Genomic DNA, 14,529 nt, shown 5'->3' on the forward strand with positions numbered 1-14,529 from the left:
CACATAATATGTTTAATCACCTAAAATAACATTTTGAAAAACAGCAAACACATGATTGTAATTCAGAAAACATGCAGCAGAGGGTGTTTATTAATCAGTCAGACAAGTCAAAGCTACGTTCAGTGTGAGCAGAGACTGTGCTACATATAGCTAGCTTTGAAAGCATTTGGTGCTTCTGCAGGCAAAAGAGTTAGTTTGATCACAGCAACACAGCTAAAGAAACAAGAGAGAGGTTGTTCAGTCTTTACCTTCAGCTTCGTCTATATTAATCTTTTTCTGCTTTCTTTTCTCCGGAGCCTTATGGAGAGAGACAGAGTGGTTGGGTAAAGCCTGGTCTCTTGTGTCAGGGCTGTGCCCAGGCTTGCCATTTTCCCCATGGGGGTGGGCTGAACCGGCTTTCCCTGACGGCCTGTTCTCCCCCTGAGTGCCACAAGGAGAGCGGAGCGGGGCATTAGAGCCCTGATGAGTCATGGTGGTGCAAGTATGGCACAAGTACTGACAACAGATGGGGACTAGTGCTACTGATGGGGATGATGGTGACAAACTGGAAACTAAGAAAGACTAAGAGACATTTTGATGGGGTTGGGGGCACAACGTTCGATGATGGAGACTGTTTTAAATGGGACAATTAAACGGACCAACTTGCTGTGATGATTAAAATGAACAAAATAATTCTAATAAGGCATTCATACTTGATTGATTCTAAACAAATGACAGGTGGGATGTTTCATTCAGACAACCGCATAGTCCACCACTGTGTGTAGTAAGCATGACCAAATGTAGGCTGACAGTAAAAACCTCAACACCAGAGGGTCCAACTATCTTCTACCAAAAGCCACATTCCTTCCCCTGAGGTGGGAAATAAAAAAATACTCTTCTAGAATCAGCCAAGAAATCAGACGACTGACCACTTCAGATGATAATTAATCAAGTAAAACCCGGAAGTAAGAAAACCCCGACAGCAAAATGAAGTGCCACATCCCTCAAGGGGTTTTTAATAGTTACGGGACCCTGCAAATGCTCTGAAGGGCCAACGTTAAATCAGCTGGCCAACAGGTTTGTCATGGAAGAAAAAGAACCAGGAAACCAGAGAGCAAGGTTGATGATGCATTCAGCCACAGGCAGACTGCAATACTGGAACATGAGAAACTGTGAGAGTGTGATGAGGCTCTCAGCCCCGCAGTGCACGTAAATACAGTCAACACACAGCACAAACACTGCCAGAGACACACACTGTACACCAGCGCACATTTGTGACAAATGCAAACAGACGTGGGTGATTGAAAATAGCAAGAGAGACACTTAGTTGCGTGACATCAACCAGGAAGTGGTGACATTTGGTGGGTTATGAAACATTCCAGAGCAAAAAGAAAATGGGCAATACAAGTTGGCGGGGATCTTACTGTTGCTGATTGATTTCTGCTTGTAGAGGCCGGAACATGACTCTTAGAGGGAGCTACTTTCTGTTTGTCTGCTGGATAAAAGACAGATTTAGAGTTTATGATGTGACAAGAGATGGGAAAGCAATACAAACACAGTTACTGTTGAATGCGCTGTCAATGAGATGCACTGAAAATATTTGTTCCTGACAGGAACTGTGTGTGTGTTCCTCACCTTTGTCAGAAGCGTGTTCTGCTATATCTAACACCACTCGCAGCCCATCCAGGTTCGAAATAGGAAGACCTAGATCTAAAGGCTCTGACTCCCCACTCTGTTTCACACACACACACACACACACACACACACACACACACACACATATTTAAAATTTATAGATTTGAGGTTAATTATATCTGTTTATGTTTCTTTCTTTCTGTGTATCCACAGGTAGCCAGCGTGACTTACAATGCGTGCCACCAAGTCAGAGAGGTGCAGACCATATTTAGCCACCACGGGCCTGAGAACCTCAGTCACTGGTTTGGTGGGTTTGGCTTTTAGGCCCACAGACCGGTTAATAGGGACTAAATCTAGTCTGGAGAGGCGAAAAAGAGAATGCATTTTTTATTTAGGCCTCTGAAAGCTTAGTTAATGTTATTCAATTACAGACAGAACTGTTTTACACTGTACATTACTGCACCTGAAAAGAGTGCGTTTTTCTAGTCGGAGGTCCCGAGAGCACAATGTCATGCAGTCTTGGTCCAGAACAAGTGGCTGAAAGAAACAGAACAAATTCAGAATGTCACAAAACCCTTAGGTTTAAAATCACTACCTCCAGGCCACACATTCTCTTTGAGTTAGATGGAACAGAAGGAGACAATGTCAGGACAAATTGTCCCCTCTGACCACCTCTGAATTATTGTTCTTTGAAGTTGTAATCATTAATTGAAACAATAAAAAAATGTATTCTTATTCTTTACAACTTATTCCTATCTATGCATGAAGTTGATATGGCTGATGAGCAACAAGAGAGAATCATGACAGTGGATAAAGAGACTGTGCAACAAAAACATGAAAGAACTCTAAAGCTAATCACCACCATCATTTTGCATGTAAAGATAATGACTATTGCACTGTTAAAAGCTTATTCATAGATTTTTGAGGTAACCCTAGAATTGATTTGGTTTGCTTCCGTTAGCTTTTGGATGAGTAAGTGTGATGGTATTTTGGGATACCTTCTCCCCTCCGACCAGGAAGAGGTCTATAGCTGCCAGGTTGATGCAGATCTTCTCACAGAGGCCCAGCAGCAGGTCCCTGATGGACACTCCAGCTCTTAGTGGCACAGAGCAACATGAGCCGTCCGGCAAGCTTATGTTACATTGCCTCAAGGGGGCGCTGCCCCCTCCACGCTCTGCTGACACTGATACTGCACCACGGGAAACATCACCCTGGAGGACGACAACAGAGACAGAGGCATGGAGGGGGAAAGGAGGTGAGGCAGGGAACAACTGTTAAAAACAACACAAAACGTTTTTTTACCTAAAGTGACTTTTATAAAATAAAGCAGAAGAAGTGGGAAAGTGACAACAGAGTCCTGGTTACTGTAAAGTCCAAGGTGGTGATGTCTATCTCTGGACTTACTTCATTCCTCCCTGGCGTCCCCAGCTCCAGACTGGCCCCTGATGACAATGAACCCTGGGATTCACGGCGTCCGTTACTACCAGAGAAATCTGAAATGTAACATACCTATCAGTATTGTCCAACATAAAAATAGCCCTCCAATTTGATTGTGTCCATATTTTAAAACACATTTTAGAGCATATTTTTTGCTCATTACGCTCCTGGATATTTTTCAGTAGGCACAGGGGGGAAACCGCAGCTGTATGAAACACTTTGTGTGTTGAGCCAGCAACAATTTTATTTCTTTTTTAATTTCAAATTAAACTCGACTGCAATAACTATAAAAACCACTGACTGTAGTTGAAATCGGCCAGCTCTCTCTTCTTGGGGCCTTTGCCAAAGCTCCTGTTGCGGGACCAGGAGAAAAACATCCCTTTCCTCCGGTCTCCTGAGTCATCCCTGCTGTCTTCATTCAAAGATCGACCAGATTTGCTTTTTTTGTCCTCCTGTAAGACACAAACAAAATGAAAGGAGGGTAGAGGCAAAGACTGGCATACAATATGCATGACAGAATTTTAAAACATGCACACACATGCATACACAGCCTCAGAATTATTTTAGAAAAACCGTGAAGAAAAGAGTTGACCATGTGTGTTGTGTTACCTTCTTGGGTGTGGACAGGTTGGAGCGGTCAGACCCGGTGGTGCTATGCTTGGAGGTGGGGCTGCTGGGGATGTGGTAAGGATCAGGCAGGGGCCGGCCCTCGACCTCTGCCAGCATACACTCCTGGTACAGCAGAGACTTGAGGAACCTTGTGTAGCTGTCAAACTTCATCAGGTTGAAGATCTAAAGGGGTGAAAAGCAAGGAAATTGGTAATCAGATTGCAAAAGAAAATGTCAGAAGGAATGAACACAATCCAAGAATAAAAACAAACAAACAAACAAACAAAAAAAAAGGAAAGAAGGCAGCACAAAAATCCAGAATGATTGAAGGCAGGTGATGAGCAACAGGAAGACGATTAAAGAAAGGAAGCTTTAACAACAAACAAAAATCGAAGCGAATCCAAGAGCAAAAGAAAAAAAAGCTAAAAAGAAGCAGAGGGAAGACAACAACATGCTCGTAGATTTTGGAAGCAGGTGGAAATGGTAAAAATCGAATTCAATATCCCCTGACAGCAGTCATTTCAACTTTTTTCTACTCTTGTGATGATTTTTGTTTCCAAGGTCTATAAACATCAATATCTTACTTTAAAACATAAAAAATACTGAATTGTAATTCTCCACAGACGTAAAGAAGAAAGTTGCCTATCGCCAATCCATCTCATAATACAACTTTGTACCTTCAGAGGCAATAATGAGTTGCATTTGCGTCCCCTCTGCCCTCAGTCCAATTTGAGAGGATGAAGAAGACACAACTGAGTGTAGGTTATAAACCTGTCCCCTCCACTCTACTGCAGCAGAAGTTTCTACTATGGCTGCTCTTCCCCACTTTCCTCACCAGTACAAATTGTCATTGTCTAACAATTGATGAGGAGACTATCAGATTGCAGAATACTAGAGGGGTGGATACCAAAACTTTTAGGTTATATCCTGCCTATGTTTTGAGAATGAATTTGACAGTTGGCCAGTTCTTGAAAATCTAACAATCATGACACAGCAGCACAACTGTCATAAAAATGTATTTATAGGAGCCTGAACGTACCTCATACATTTAAAGCTGTCATTTAAATGCAAAAATGTCTGAAGTGAAATGTTTAAAATCAATAGAGCTTTTCAGCAAGTCTCCCCAACCTGCCACCACCACCGCCCTCCACAACATGCACATCTAAGAAGCCATTTGTGTCCACGAAGCTAGACAACAGGCTAAGAGGAATGTTATGTTGTATTAGCACCCAGTCATCTAATAATAGTACATTTGGAATAAGGGCCTGTTTTGATTCGGTTCATGAGTAATAATAAATTTGTCCTTCAGGAAAATCGTATTTTCACTTCTGGCTCATGAGGAAAGTCAGAGATCACTGTCTTACAGCTTCCAGAGCAGGACTGGTTTTTGCATTTGGTACCTGCAGCTGCTGCTCCCTGAACATGTCTGGTCTGGGAGCATTGAGGATGTCATCAGCGAGTTGAGCTTGACTGTCTATGTTGACCGGTGTCGTGGCTTTACTGGACAGGAAGCTGTTGTAGATCTCCCTGGCTCGCTGAGAGAGCTGGAGGTGATGGAAGGATCAGGGACATAGAGGGGAGGAAACAAGAATAAAGAGAGTTGATCAACAACAGCAACAACAAAACAAGCTTGCTGTTGTGAGTGGATCCATGTGTCAATCAAACATCTGGCATGTGTGTTACCTGTTTCTTGTCATTCTCAGGGACGTGGCTGAAGAATTCACATGCCTGCCAAAACAGGATATTCTCCTCACTGAACTCTTTCTTGAGGAATTCCTGAGGATTTAAATGTGGATCAAAAATTAGGAAAGCAGCACAAACCAAGACATGTTGGCAGAGGTTTGCACAGGATTACAACTGTAAACCAAATCATTGAAATGAGGTTTATAACTTAAACTAACTCCACAGCTAATAATTAATTTGTCACTGGACAGTATAAAAAAGTAATGAAACAATTATTCCAGCCCAAATAATTGGCATTCATGATATAGCAATAATCATGAAAATGTGCCTGAAACTGTTGAATGTCTCAGAGATATAATGCATATCATTAAGTGAAACTTTAAACAGGCATCAGATCATTATAAATCATACTGTCCCTTATATAAATAAAGGAACATACATATTACATACACATACACATAGTATGTATAATTATAGCAGCACAACTGTGTGACTCTGTTCTTTCCGTTTTGTACTTAGAGGCATTATCCTTTAACGGACAAAAATAATTTTTCACGGATCCACTGCAGCCTTGTGAGACAGATGTGCCCAAAAATTGCATATCTTCCCATCTCAATACAAGATGCTCCATGAATTTCTAATGAAGACCACCTTGGATTGGGCTGTTACAAAGCCTTTAAATATAAGGCTCATTTTTGTTATTTGACAGAGACGTGACCGGCAGGTTGCCACAAAACAAGCAAACTCTCCTCAAATTTTGTTTGCCTTGTCACCTGACAGAAACAACCCTGATTTAATATTTAGCCCAGTGCCATGAGAAGGGTTTGAGAAATTGGTGGGATACAGAGCCTATCTGTCACGAGTATGTGTTGGCCAAGAGCAGTCATGTGCCATCATAGTACCGAGAAGTAGCGGACTCCCACAGGATCCTGCAGCAGCCTCTCGAAGCAGACAGCCCAGCTGGCCACTCTCCTCTCAGTGTGGCGCCGGTGGCTCTGGACGCTGGGCAGGCTGGCATTACTGTTCAGACTGTTGTCGCTGCTGCAGCCCTGCAGCTCCACGCTGTTCAGTTCTGTTCACACACACAAATACACACATCAAAAATTGCTGCTACAGAACAACATCACATTAACACAAATCTTATTCTTACTATTAAAGCATTGCATTTCATTCCATTTTAACTGTATGTGCACATTGAGCACTAAAGAACAGCAAATCAGCTGAAGTCCAAATAATCAAAGATGTGTTTTCAATATCACTTGTAACAGCCTCTCTGCTATGAGGCAGCTCTATCAGCAGCATGACGACGATAAGGCCAGAGCAGCAGCCAGTCCCCCACTTGTCCATGCTCGGGCTTTGCGGAACAAAGCCCATGCACACTGTAACTCCTACAGTCCCAACAGCACTGACATCAAACTTCTCACCCATTTGTATGAACGATTTTCAACTCATTTGTTGTAAATGAGTGTGCGTCACAAGTTAGTTCATCCAGCTATTCTTATTTGGTAATAGCGCTGTGTAAAACAATGGCGTGATGACCATAACTTCATCATACAACCCCAGAGGAAGCCAACAAACAGAAAAACTACTTCTTAGTGTTACTCATTATTCCAGGATCCCTGCAGCTTCACACTGTTCTCTTCCGTTCAGAAATATTTTAAGTGCATCTTGAAGTGCACAGCTACTGTTTTGTTTATTCTTTCAGTTGAAAATAGGTTTTGTCATAAAGCAATATTATATCAGTCCCATTAAGGAGCTCCGTGCATGGCCGCTCAATCATTTTAATTACAGGCCTGATGCATCTAAGGATCCATTACTTTTCCCATCACTGATCCTTCTAATGTCTATGTTCCTAATGCGTGGACAGACATGTTACTTAAAGAAAGACAGAGATTGAAAAGTTCAACTGAGAATCCCCAGAATAAAGGAGCTCTAGGCCTGATGATCTGCAAGTGGGTTGCTAAGCTTAGATACAACAAATACAAGAACAGCCAGGGGGAAGGCATGGACAGTCAGGTGCCTGAGACAACACAAGTGAGTCCATGAATAGATTGAGAGAACAGGGTCCAGCCCACAGCTAAAATCCTGTCTGATTTAAAATTTGGGGCCTAACATCTCCATACATTGATAATTCCATTGTGATTTCCATTCATAGTGATTAGTGATCATTTTCTCACTCAGGATATTTTTCAATGTTTTTTTCCATTCACTCTTTTTCAGTTTCTAATGGGATAGTAAACAACTGAGACTTCTACTTTTGTCTTTATTGGTAATCTAAAAGTCAAAAAAAGACTGACCCAACACTGAAAATCTCCATTCAGAAAAAGTAGTTCAGTGTTTAGTATCACGAGTCTGTCACAACACTAAGCTCTAATTAATTGATTACGCTGCGGTCCATCACAGTGACACGTCATACTACTATACTGTATCATAACACACACCAGACTATGAAAAACTAGACATCCTTCCACATTGCTGTCCTTAATATTTCTTTTCAAAATGAAATTTTAGTTTACCACAGATCATCTCATTCAAACCAACAAACATCCATACATACGACCCAGCATATTCTGCCTAAAACATTTTATTATGAGAGTTTCTGTTGGTAGTTGTGCTCTTTGCGCTTGTTGGAAGTTGATGGGAATGTGTCTGGAAAGTACTTCTGTCGACGAGTCAAGCTGTTGCATCATTTGAATCAAAATATGACTATATGTGCATCATGCTGATGCTGGCGTTGTGTAGACGTGGTTAATAATCACACAACTCAGTACATTGTAATAATGTGTACTTGCATTCATGCAGACTGATGGGCGATTTAAACTCCTCATAAATAATGTCACTCATCTAGTCATGAATATGTAATGTTTCACAAAATCTATAAGACATTCTCCTGTGAAAATGCTTCACAAATCTTAGAATGAGTTCTCCCTGTGATAGAAATTAACACTGTAATATCAGGAGATCCTCCGGGCAGTAGATAGGGTATTAATTACTTTCTGTTTTCGGAAACTTTACTGTTGTTTAGTTTTACTGCCTCTGTTCGTACTGCATCATTTAAAAGGCAAAATTCAAGTCTGTTTAATCTCCTAATGAGGCTGTTACAGGACACTGTAATTAACCCAATTAATCAAAACGCCATTCTGATGAGCGAGAACATTTTAAATGTCCAGCTGGTTCATACGGACAGGTTTAGCTCATCTGATCCTCAACTTGTAGTCGAGAGTAACAGAACCATTTATTTCAGAAATCATCTCTTTTGAGCCAGTGTTTCCTACGAAACTTGACGACCCCCACAAGACTAAGCTAAAAGTGAGCAGATACTCCATGTGTGCAGTTTCTCTTCTGTTAAAATCTGCTTTTCCTATAAGTCATCAAAAAGCACTTCAAGCTCCAGCTGTCACCTCACCTGAGTAGAGATGGTAGGAGCCTGTGTGGTGCCAGCGAGGCAGGTAGCGAATCCTGAGGGGAATCCAAGCCCCTCCATCCATACTCCCCCTACCAGGGCCTCTCACAACCTCAACCACACCAGGCTGGACACACGGTCCAAGACGAGGCATGTACGCACACATACACAACCGACAACATCACAGGAAGGAAGGACAGTATAGGAGGCTGAAAGAGAGAGGCTGTGGGTGGTGATCAACCTGGCTGACAACCTGAAAGTCCACAGGGAGTCAAGTCACATCATGCCCATACGCGCGCGCACACACACACACACACACACACTTTTTGAACTCCTAGGCAGGTAAGTGATACGAATGCATGCAGGCCTCCAGATGATGAATTATTCACTCTGGCTTGGAGTCATGAGGGGAAGCAGCTAAAACACATGCAGACACAGACATATACACACAAACACACACAAACTGCAGTATTGATGAGGAGCTTGTTAAAGACTGAGACTAATAAGGCCTGCATCCTCATCCAGCTACAAACAAACACGCACACAAAGAAAAATGGTATACATCTGGAGATATGCTCATCTGAACTTTTCTGACAGATGACGATACACCAACATTTGTGAGATGGGTTCATTATAAGGTACAACTGAGACTGTGATGTAATAAAGCCATGTCTCTACCAGCACAGGCCTATTTCCTGACCCAACAATCACATGGTGACAGTTTTTGTGCAAAAAGCGGCTTAAAAATCATCATGTTAGAATTCCTTGAAATTGTAATGTAAAATAATAGAGATCAAAAGTATTTTTTCTTAAAAAATTTGGTGTTTTGCTTAATTTAGGGTTAGGGTTAGGGTTAACACATTCTTGCCCAAGTAATTTTGTGATACATTTTCAAGTGAAACTTTCAGTTACTGATTTAATTTCTTTGTCAAGTCTGTAAAATGTATATGGAAAGGAATTAATTAATGTTGATTGTAATAATGTATTTAGTTTTATTATTGCTAACAGGGAAAAATTAAATAAATGAAACTAAAATTGAGTCAAGTACTTTGATGAGAGATGAGTAAGGAGGTATTAAATGAGACCTGGAGCCAAATTTTTAAAAACAGTAATATAGAAGGCTCTGTTGCTATCGGTTCTGCTCTTAGTCCTGGCGAATTTAAGAAAAAACAATCCTACTTTTTAGTGCCACTTAATTTATTCAACACATTATAATTTTTCCCAACAATGACAATTCTCGCTCTCTCTCTGTGTGAGGGTGAAGGCAGATCTTTCTAATACACTCCAGTACTATGCAGCACACACCCACACACATACTCACACCCATCCACAACCCCCCCACCCCAAAACACAGACACACACACACACCCGCCACATCCAAACACTCACACCCACATCATGATCTTAGTGTCAATGGTGGAGACACCCAAATATTCCTGTGCAATCAGTAGATATATCCACTCATAATTCTTTCATATTTCTGACATGTGATGATGAAAAAGTGACATTTAATCGGCTGACTGTTTTGGGCGTGTTCTAAATTCAGACTGAACTGGACAGAGCATAATTTTTTTCAGCCTCACCTTCAGTTCTCTCTCAAAAAACAGTACCAACACGAGTTCCACCATTCAGCTACTGGATCAACATGCAGCATCAGTAAAAGGGGCAGCAGTATTAAAATCTCTTATCCATAATTTGTGAAGGAGGTAAAAGTTTCTGAAGTAGACAGAATTTGTGAGTTTGTTAAAACCCCCATCATAACTCCTACATGACTCTTTATTTGGTCACTTGATCATTATGACACATTGCTGAGGAAGAATGACTTCATTTTGGCTCCAACAATGCAGAGCAAAAGGGAATAGAGTCCTGTTGCTCAGGAGCTAAGCTTCTCACACAAAAATCGAGTCTCTTAACGACCCTGTCGTCTTCATGTCTTATTCTGAATGGCTACTGCCTTGAGTTTCAATGGCGCTGTAGAAGTAATCTTGTTTCGCCTTACAACAGTAAAAACTACAGGACAAAATCCACCAAATTCTGCAGACACCAAGCACTGCAGAGGTGACCCTCTAAGAGACTCAGAACTTTGCCCCAAGGTGATGTTTTCATCTTTGTTTGTGAGAAAACGTGGATCACCTCTCCTCATATTGATAGATATTTCTTTCTCAGGGAATTGTCAGGTTAGCTGTGCAGGTGTCCTTCACTTACAAAGGTAACATTCATTTTTCAGCCTGCACTCAGTTAATAAGTACCTCCACTCCCAATGTGCAACATGAACAAACCCATCCTCCAATCCTAACTTTCCCATAGTGTTTACTCGCTGTTATCTCGCAATGAAATTACAGTAATATATGAAATGTTTTTCAAAATAAAACCAAAGATTTGATGATGCCAAGCTCACAAACAGATCAGATCAACCCAAGGTCATACTTCACAGTTGGGAATAACAATCAAATCATTTCATTCATCACGCCATTGTGTTCCCTTCTCCTCATTCAGGACAGCCAGGTTACCACTTCAACACAGACATTTGGTGTTAATAAGAGCCCCTAAACACATTAGACCTGAGGTTAGCCATGTCTGCTATGGATTCAACCCTTTTGTCTCGCTTCTCACCTCCCTTTATCTTCTTTTCACAGTCAATTGTCTTTCATGTGCATTTGTGAGGTGTTAAATTCTTACTTGAAGACTCCCAAATATGGCAGCTTTTGTTATTGTTGGCACATACTTGAACTAAAGACACAACAGACACAACAACCTATCCATAAAAAATAAAGAAAAACAAACAAAGAAAAAAACTACACAACGACCACTACACACTGGGATTTGTGCCAGGTGGGTGACTTCAACTTCTTTTTTTGACATAATTACTTCTGTCACTTTTTGCGAGTGCTGCAGCACACATAATGTTTTTGCTGAGAACACTTCACCCAAACTTTGACATTAAATCTCAGTTTAACAACTAGCAATTAGCTTGGCCAACGTCTATGGCTTTTCCCTACAAGTCTTTGTCTGCAGCTAATATGTTTACAAATTCGGGACAGACCTTAGGTTGGAGCAGCCAACAGAAGAGGTGGGGCAGATGCTGAACAGGTCAAACCTGACTGCCTGCTGCTGGTGTAAAGTCAGTGAAAGCCACTAATGAGTTGTCTGCTATGAGCTCAGCCTACAGGCCCACTGTTTGCAAAAGGACAACTGCACCAACACAATAAGCCTGGGGCAATTTTACTTTGTACTACTTAAAGTTGACCACAGGAATCAAAGAATTCAGGTGAGCGACTCTCACACACTCAATAGTGCAGCCATAGTCAGGAAAGAAAATGTGAAAGAGAAGAAAAGTCTGAGATTATTAAAGAGCATGATGTAGGATGCTGAAAATCAGGTTTACTCACCTCCATCAGAGACTGCAGCAGACTGTAAAAAAACACAGAGAGACATGGATTAGATCGTCGCTCATTACCCTGATGACACACATTCATACAAGCTCCAACAGCATACGAAGGCAGGAAGCAGCTGCCTGGGCAGGCACTTTTAGCCACATGGAGACACAGGAACCGAATGACTGTTTCTCACCTGGCTCAATAGTACACACACACACACACACTTTCACATGATGACACCATAAGGTTAGTGCCCACACTTTTTGTCTTGTGTGTGGGCGGAGTCATCTGTGAACTAGCTGTGCTTGCTCTACAAGAAAACCTCCTCAAAGGGATGGGGCTTAGTGTGTGTGGAGGTGAAAAGGGGAACTACCAGCCCCCAATATCACACCAGCCTGTGACATTTATTTGTATATTTCACAAACACAAATTTTAGATAGTTTGTCAATGACAAGTCTTCTCCCTCGTTAATTGAATCTTTTACTTCATACATCACTTTATTTTTCACTCCAACAAACACAAACACATTTTGGAGCTTGATTTTGGGCTCAAATACAACAGACACAGAAGCAAAAGAGCACACAAAACCCACACACAGAGTTTACAATGCAGTGATTTTTATACCAGACATACTGAGTTGAGATGAGATCATTCAACACAGACATCAGTAATGTAGCTAACTCTGAAGCATAGCTGAAACCCTCTGTGACTCAGGCAGACGGACCAAAAGGAAAGGAGTGGACAGAGGGGGGGTCAAAGTCAGTATGAAAGAAAGAAGGAGACAAAGACGAAAACAACTGACTGACATCAGCTCTCCAAAATTAAACTCAACCCTGGTTTGCTCTCTTCATGTATCAAAGACTTTGGATGTTAATCTGGCCACTGATCGTGCAAAAGGATGTTTCTGTGCTTATTCATATGTAAGAGATCTTGCTGTGGAGCTGACATGCGGGCAGGCAGACTGTTTTTTCTACCCTGTCTTGCACAAGGAAATAAACTTTACTTATCTCATCATTAGTCAACACAGACACAGGGGAGTCTCCTGGATGTTTCTATAATATTTTTATGATCAGAGAAAAACATCTCTAACTCAGGCTGCCCCCTGAAAGTCAACCAGCCGGATCATCTGCCAGAGACCCATCAGTCAACTGAGATTCTTCAAGTCAAGCAATGTTTTTTGTTTTTTTTGGACAGGATAAATTAGTGGAGGTTTACAAAAGTGTACAGGGATAACAATTCAATCAGGAATTCTAAATATATTTATCTATTCTAGCAGAGCCAGGTGGCACGCTTGCTAAAAAGAAAAATCCTTATGATAAAGTGCAGGCAATGCTGTGAATTCATTTTTTTTTATTATATTTGTTTATTCATTTCCATCTTGTTTTACGTGTTTTAAGTGACAAAATAGGCTGTAAGAGGTTTACTTGTGTGTTGTCTATCAGATCATTCCAACAAATCCATATGGTAGGCTGACATAAGTTGGCAATTCAAATAGGTCGCAATTCAAATTTTGCATCATATGCAGCTTTCTTTTATTTACATTTTATTTAACTCAAAAATATGTTGGCATTGACATAGACACTGACTGTTGCATTTGATAATGTGGTTGAAGTCATGACTAAAATTCCTGGTTGCCAGGTGGTCCATTTGAAAAGAAAAGGAATAAATAAACAATTCTTGTTATTGAACAGCAAGCTCTGATTCAACTGACAAAATTATGAGTCGGGAAGAGTTGTAGTTTCCGAGAAATCAAGTAGTTCCTTCCTCATTTTGAGGAACGGTACTTAACCCGGTGACCACATGTTCCACTGACCATTGAGATGCAGGATAAACACAGCAGTAATAAGTGTGTGATGGGGGTCATTTTGGAGGGGTCCGTTTTGGCAAAATTTTAAAATAAAATACTTTTTTTATATTGTAGTCAAACAACAGATCAGCAGGGTGTCAAGCTCCTGTATTTTCCCTTGTAGTAAAAGGGAATTGCCACTACCTTGAGTAAATCCCCTCACTCTACACGTGATACCAATAAATAGCTGTGGACTGCATGAACTTTAGAGGCCCAGTTACTGTCAGCTGAATAGAGCTGAGAATTTCCTCTGTAACAAAGTAAAGCAGAGGTTAAGACAGAAGGAACAGACAGCCATCACCATGCATTTGTGCATTAAAGGCTCACACACATGAACACAGATGTGTTAGAAGATATGAAAATACAAAGAGTTGACAAACAATGGAGTTACTTCAACTATTTGCTGAAGTACCTTTCCATGTCTGAACAGCACGCTGCATAGCTCAGAAAGGCCAACACTGTAAAGAAAAAAAAGCTGTGCTCTAGTCTGGCTTCAGACTGCCATCAGTCCAAAGGCGCAAACATGTAAAAATGTTCCGGCTGTAACTTGGTTTCTGCTG

General features: G+C 41.1%; 1 protein-coding gene across 3 annotated transcripts in view; it reads right to left on the bottom strand.

Moving 5' to 3' along the window:
- Positions 1-14,529, bottom strand: part of rgs12b (regulator of G protein signaling 12b) — a 40,746-nt gene that overhangs the window by 2,027 nt on the left and 24,190 nt on the right. For 2 of the 3 annotated variants that reach the window (XM_029505758.1, XM_029505766.1), the window contains exons 6-18: positions 12,136-12,157; positions 6,246-6,415; positions 5,344-5,436; positions 5,061-5,204; positions 3,661-3,843; positions 3,353-3,503; positions 3,019-3,107; positions 2,613-2,825; positions 2,078-2,151; positions 1,846-1,972; positions 1,615-1,711; positions 1,404-1,474; positions 249-420 (exon numbers count right to left, since the gene is read on the bottom strand). In XM_029505758.1, the coding sequence (XP_029361618.1) occupies positions 249-420; positions 1,404-1,474; positions 1,615-1,711; positions 1,846-1,972; positions 2,078-2,151; positions 2,613-2,825; positions 3,019-3,107; positions 3,353-3,503; positions 3,661-3,843; positions 5,061-5,204; positions 5,344-5,436; positions 6,246-6,415; positions 12,136-12,157 (1,606 nt within the window). The remainder of the gene's footprint in view (positions 1-248; positions 421-1,403; positions 1,475-1,614; positions 1,712-1,845; positions 1,973-2,077; positions 2,152-2,612; positions 2,826-3,018; positions 3,108-3,352; positions 3,504-3,660; positions 3,844-5,060; positions 5,205-5,343; positions 5,437-6,245; positions 6,416-12,135; positions 12,158-14,529) is intronic. The other variant, XM_029505775.1, reaches the window with a different exon arrangement.

This window comes from Echeneis naucrates, chromosome 1, assembly GCF_900963305.1.
Source record: "Echeneis naucrates chromosome 1, fEcheNa1.1, whole genome shotgun sequence".
Classification (NCBI taxonomy): Eukaryota; Metazoa; Chordata; class Actinopteri; order Carangiformes; family Echeneidae; genus Echeneis; species Echeneis naucrates.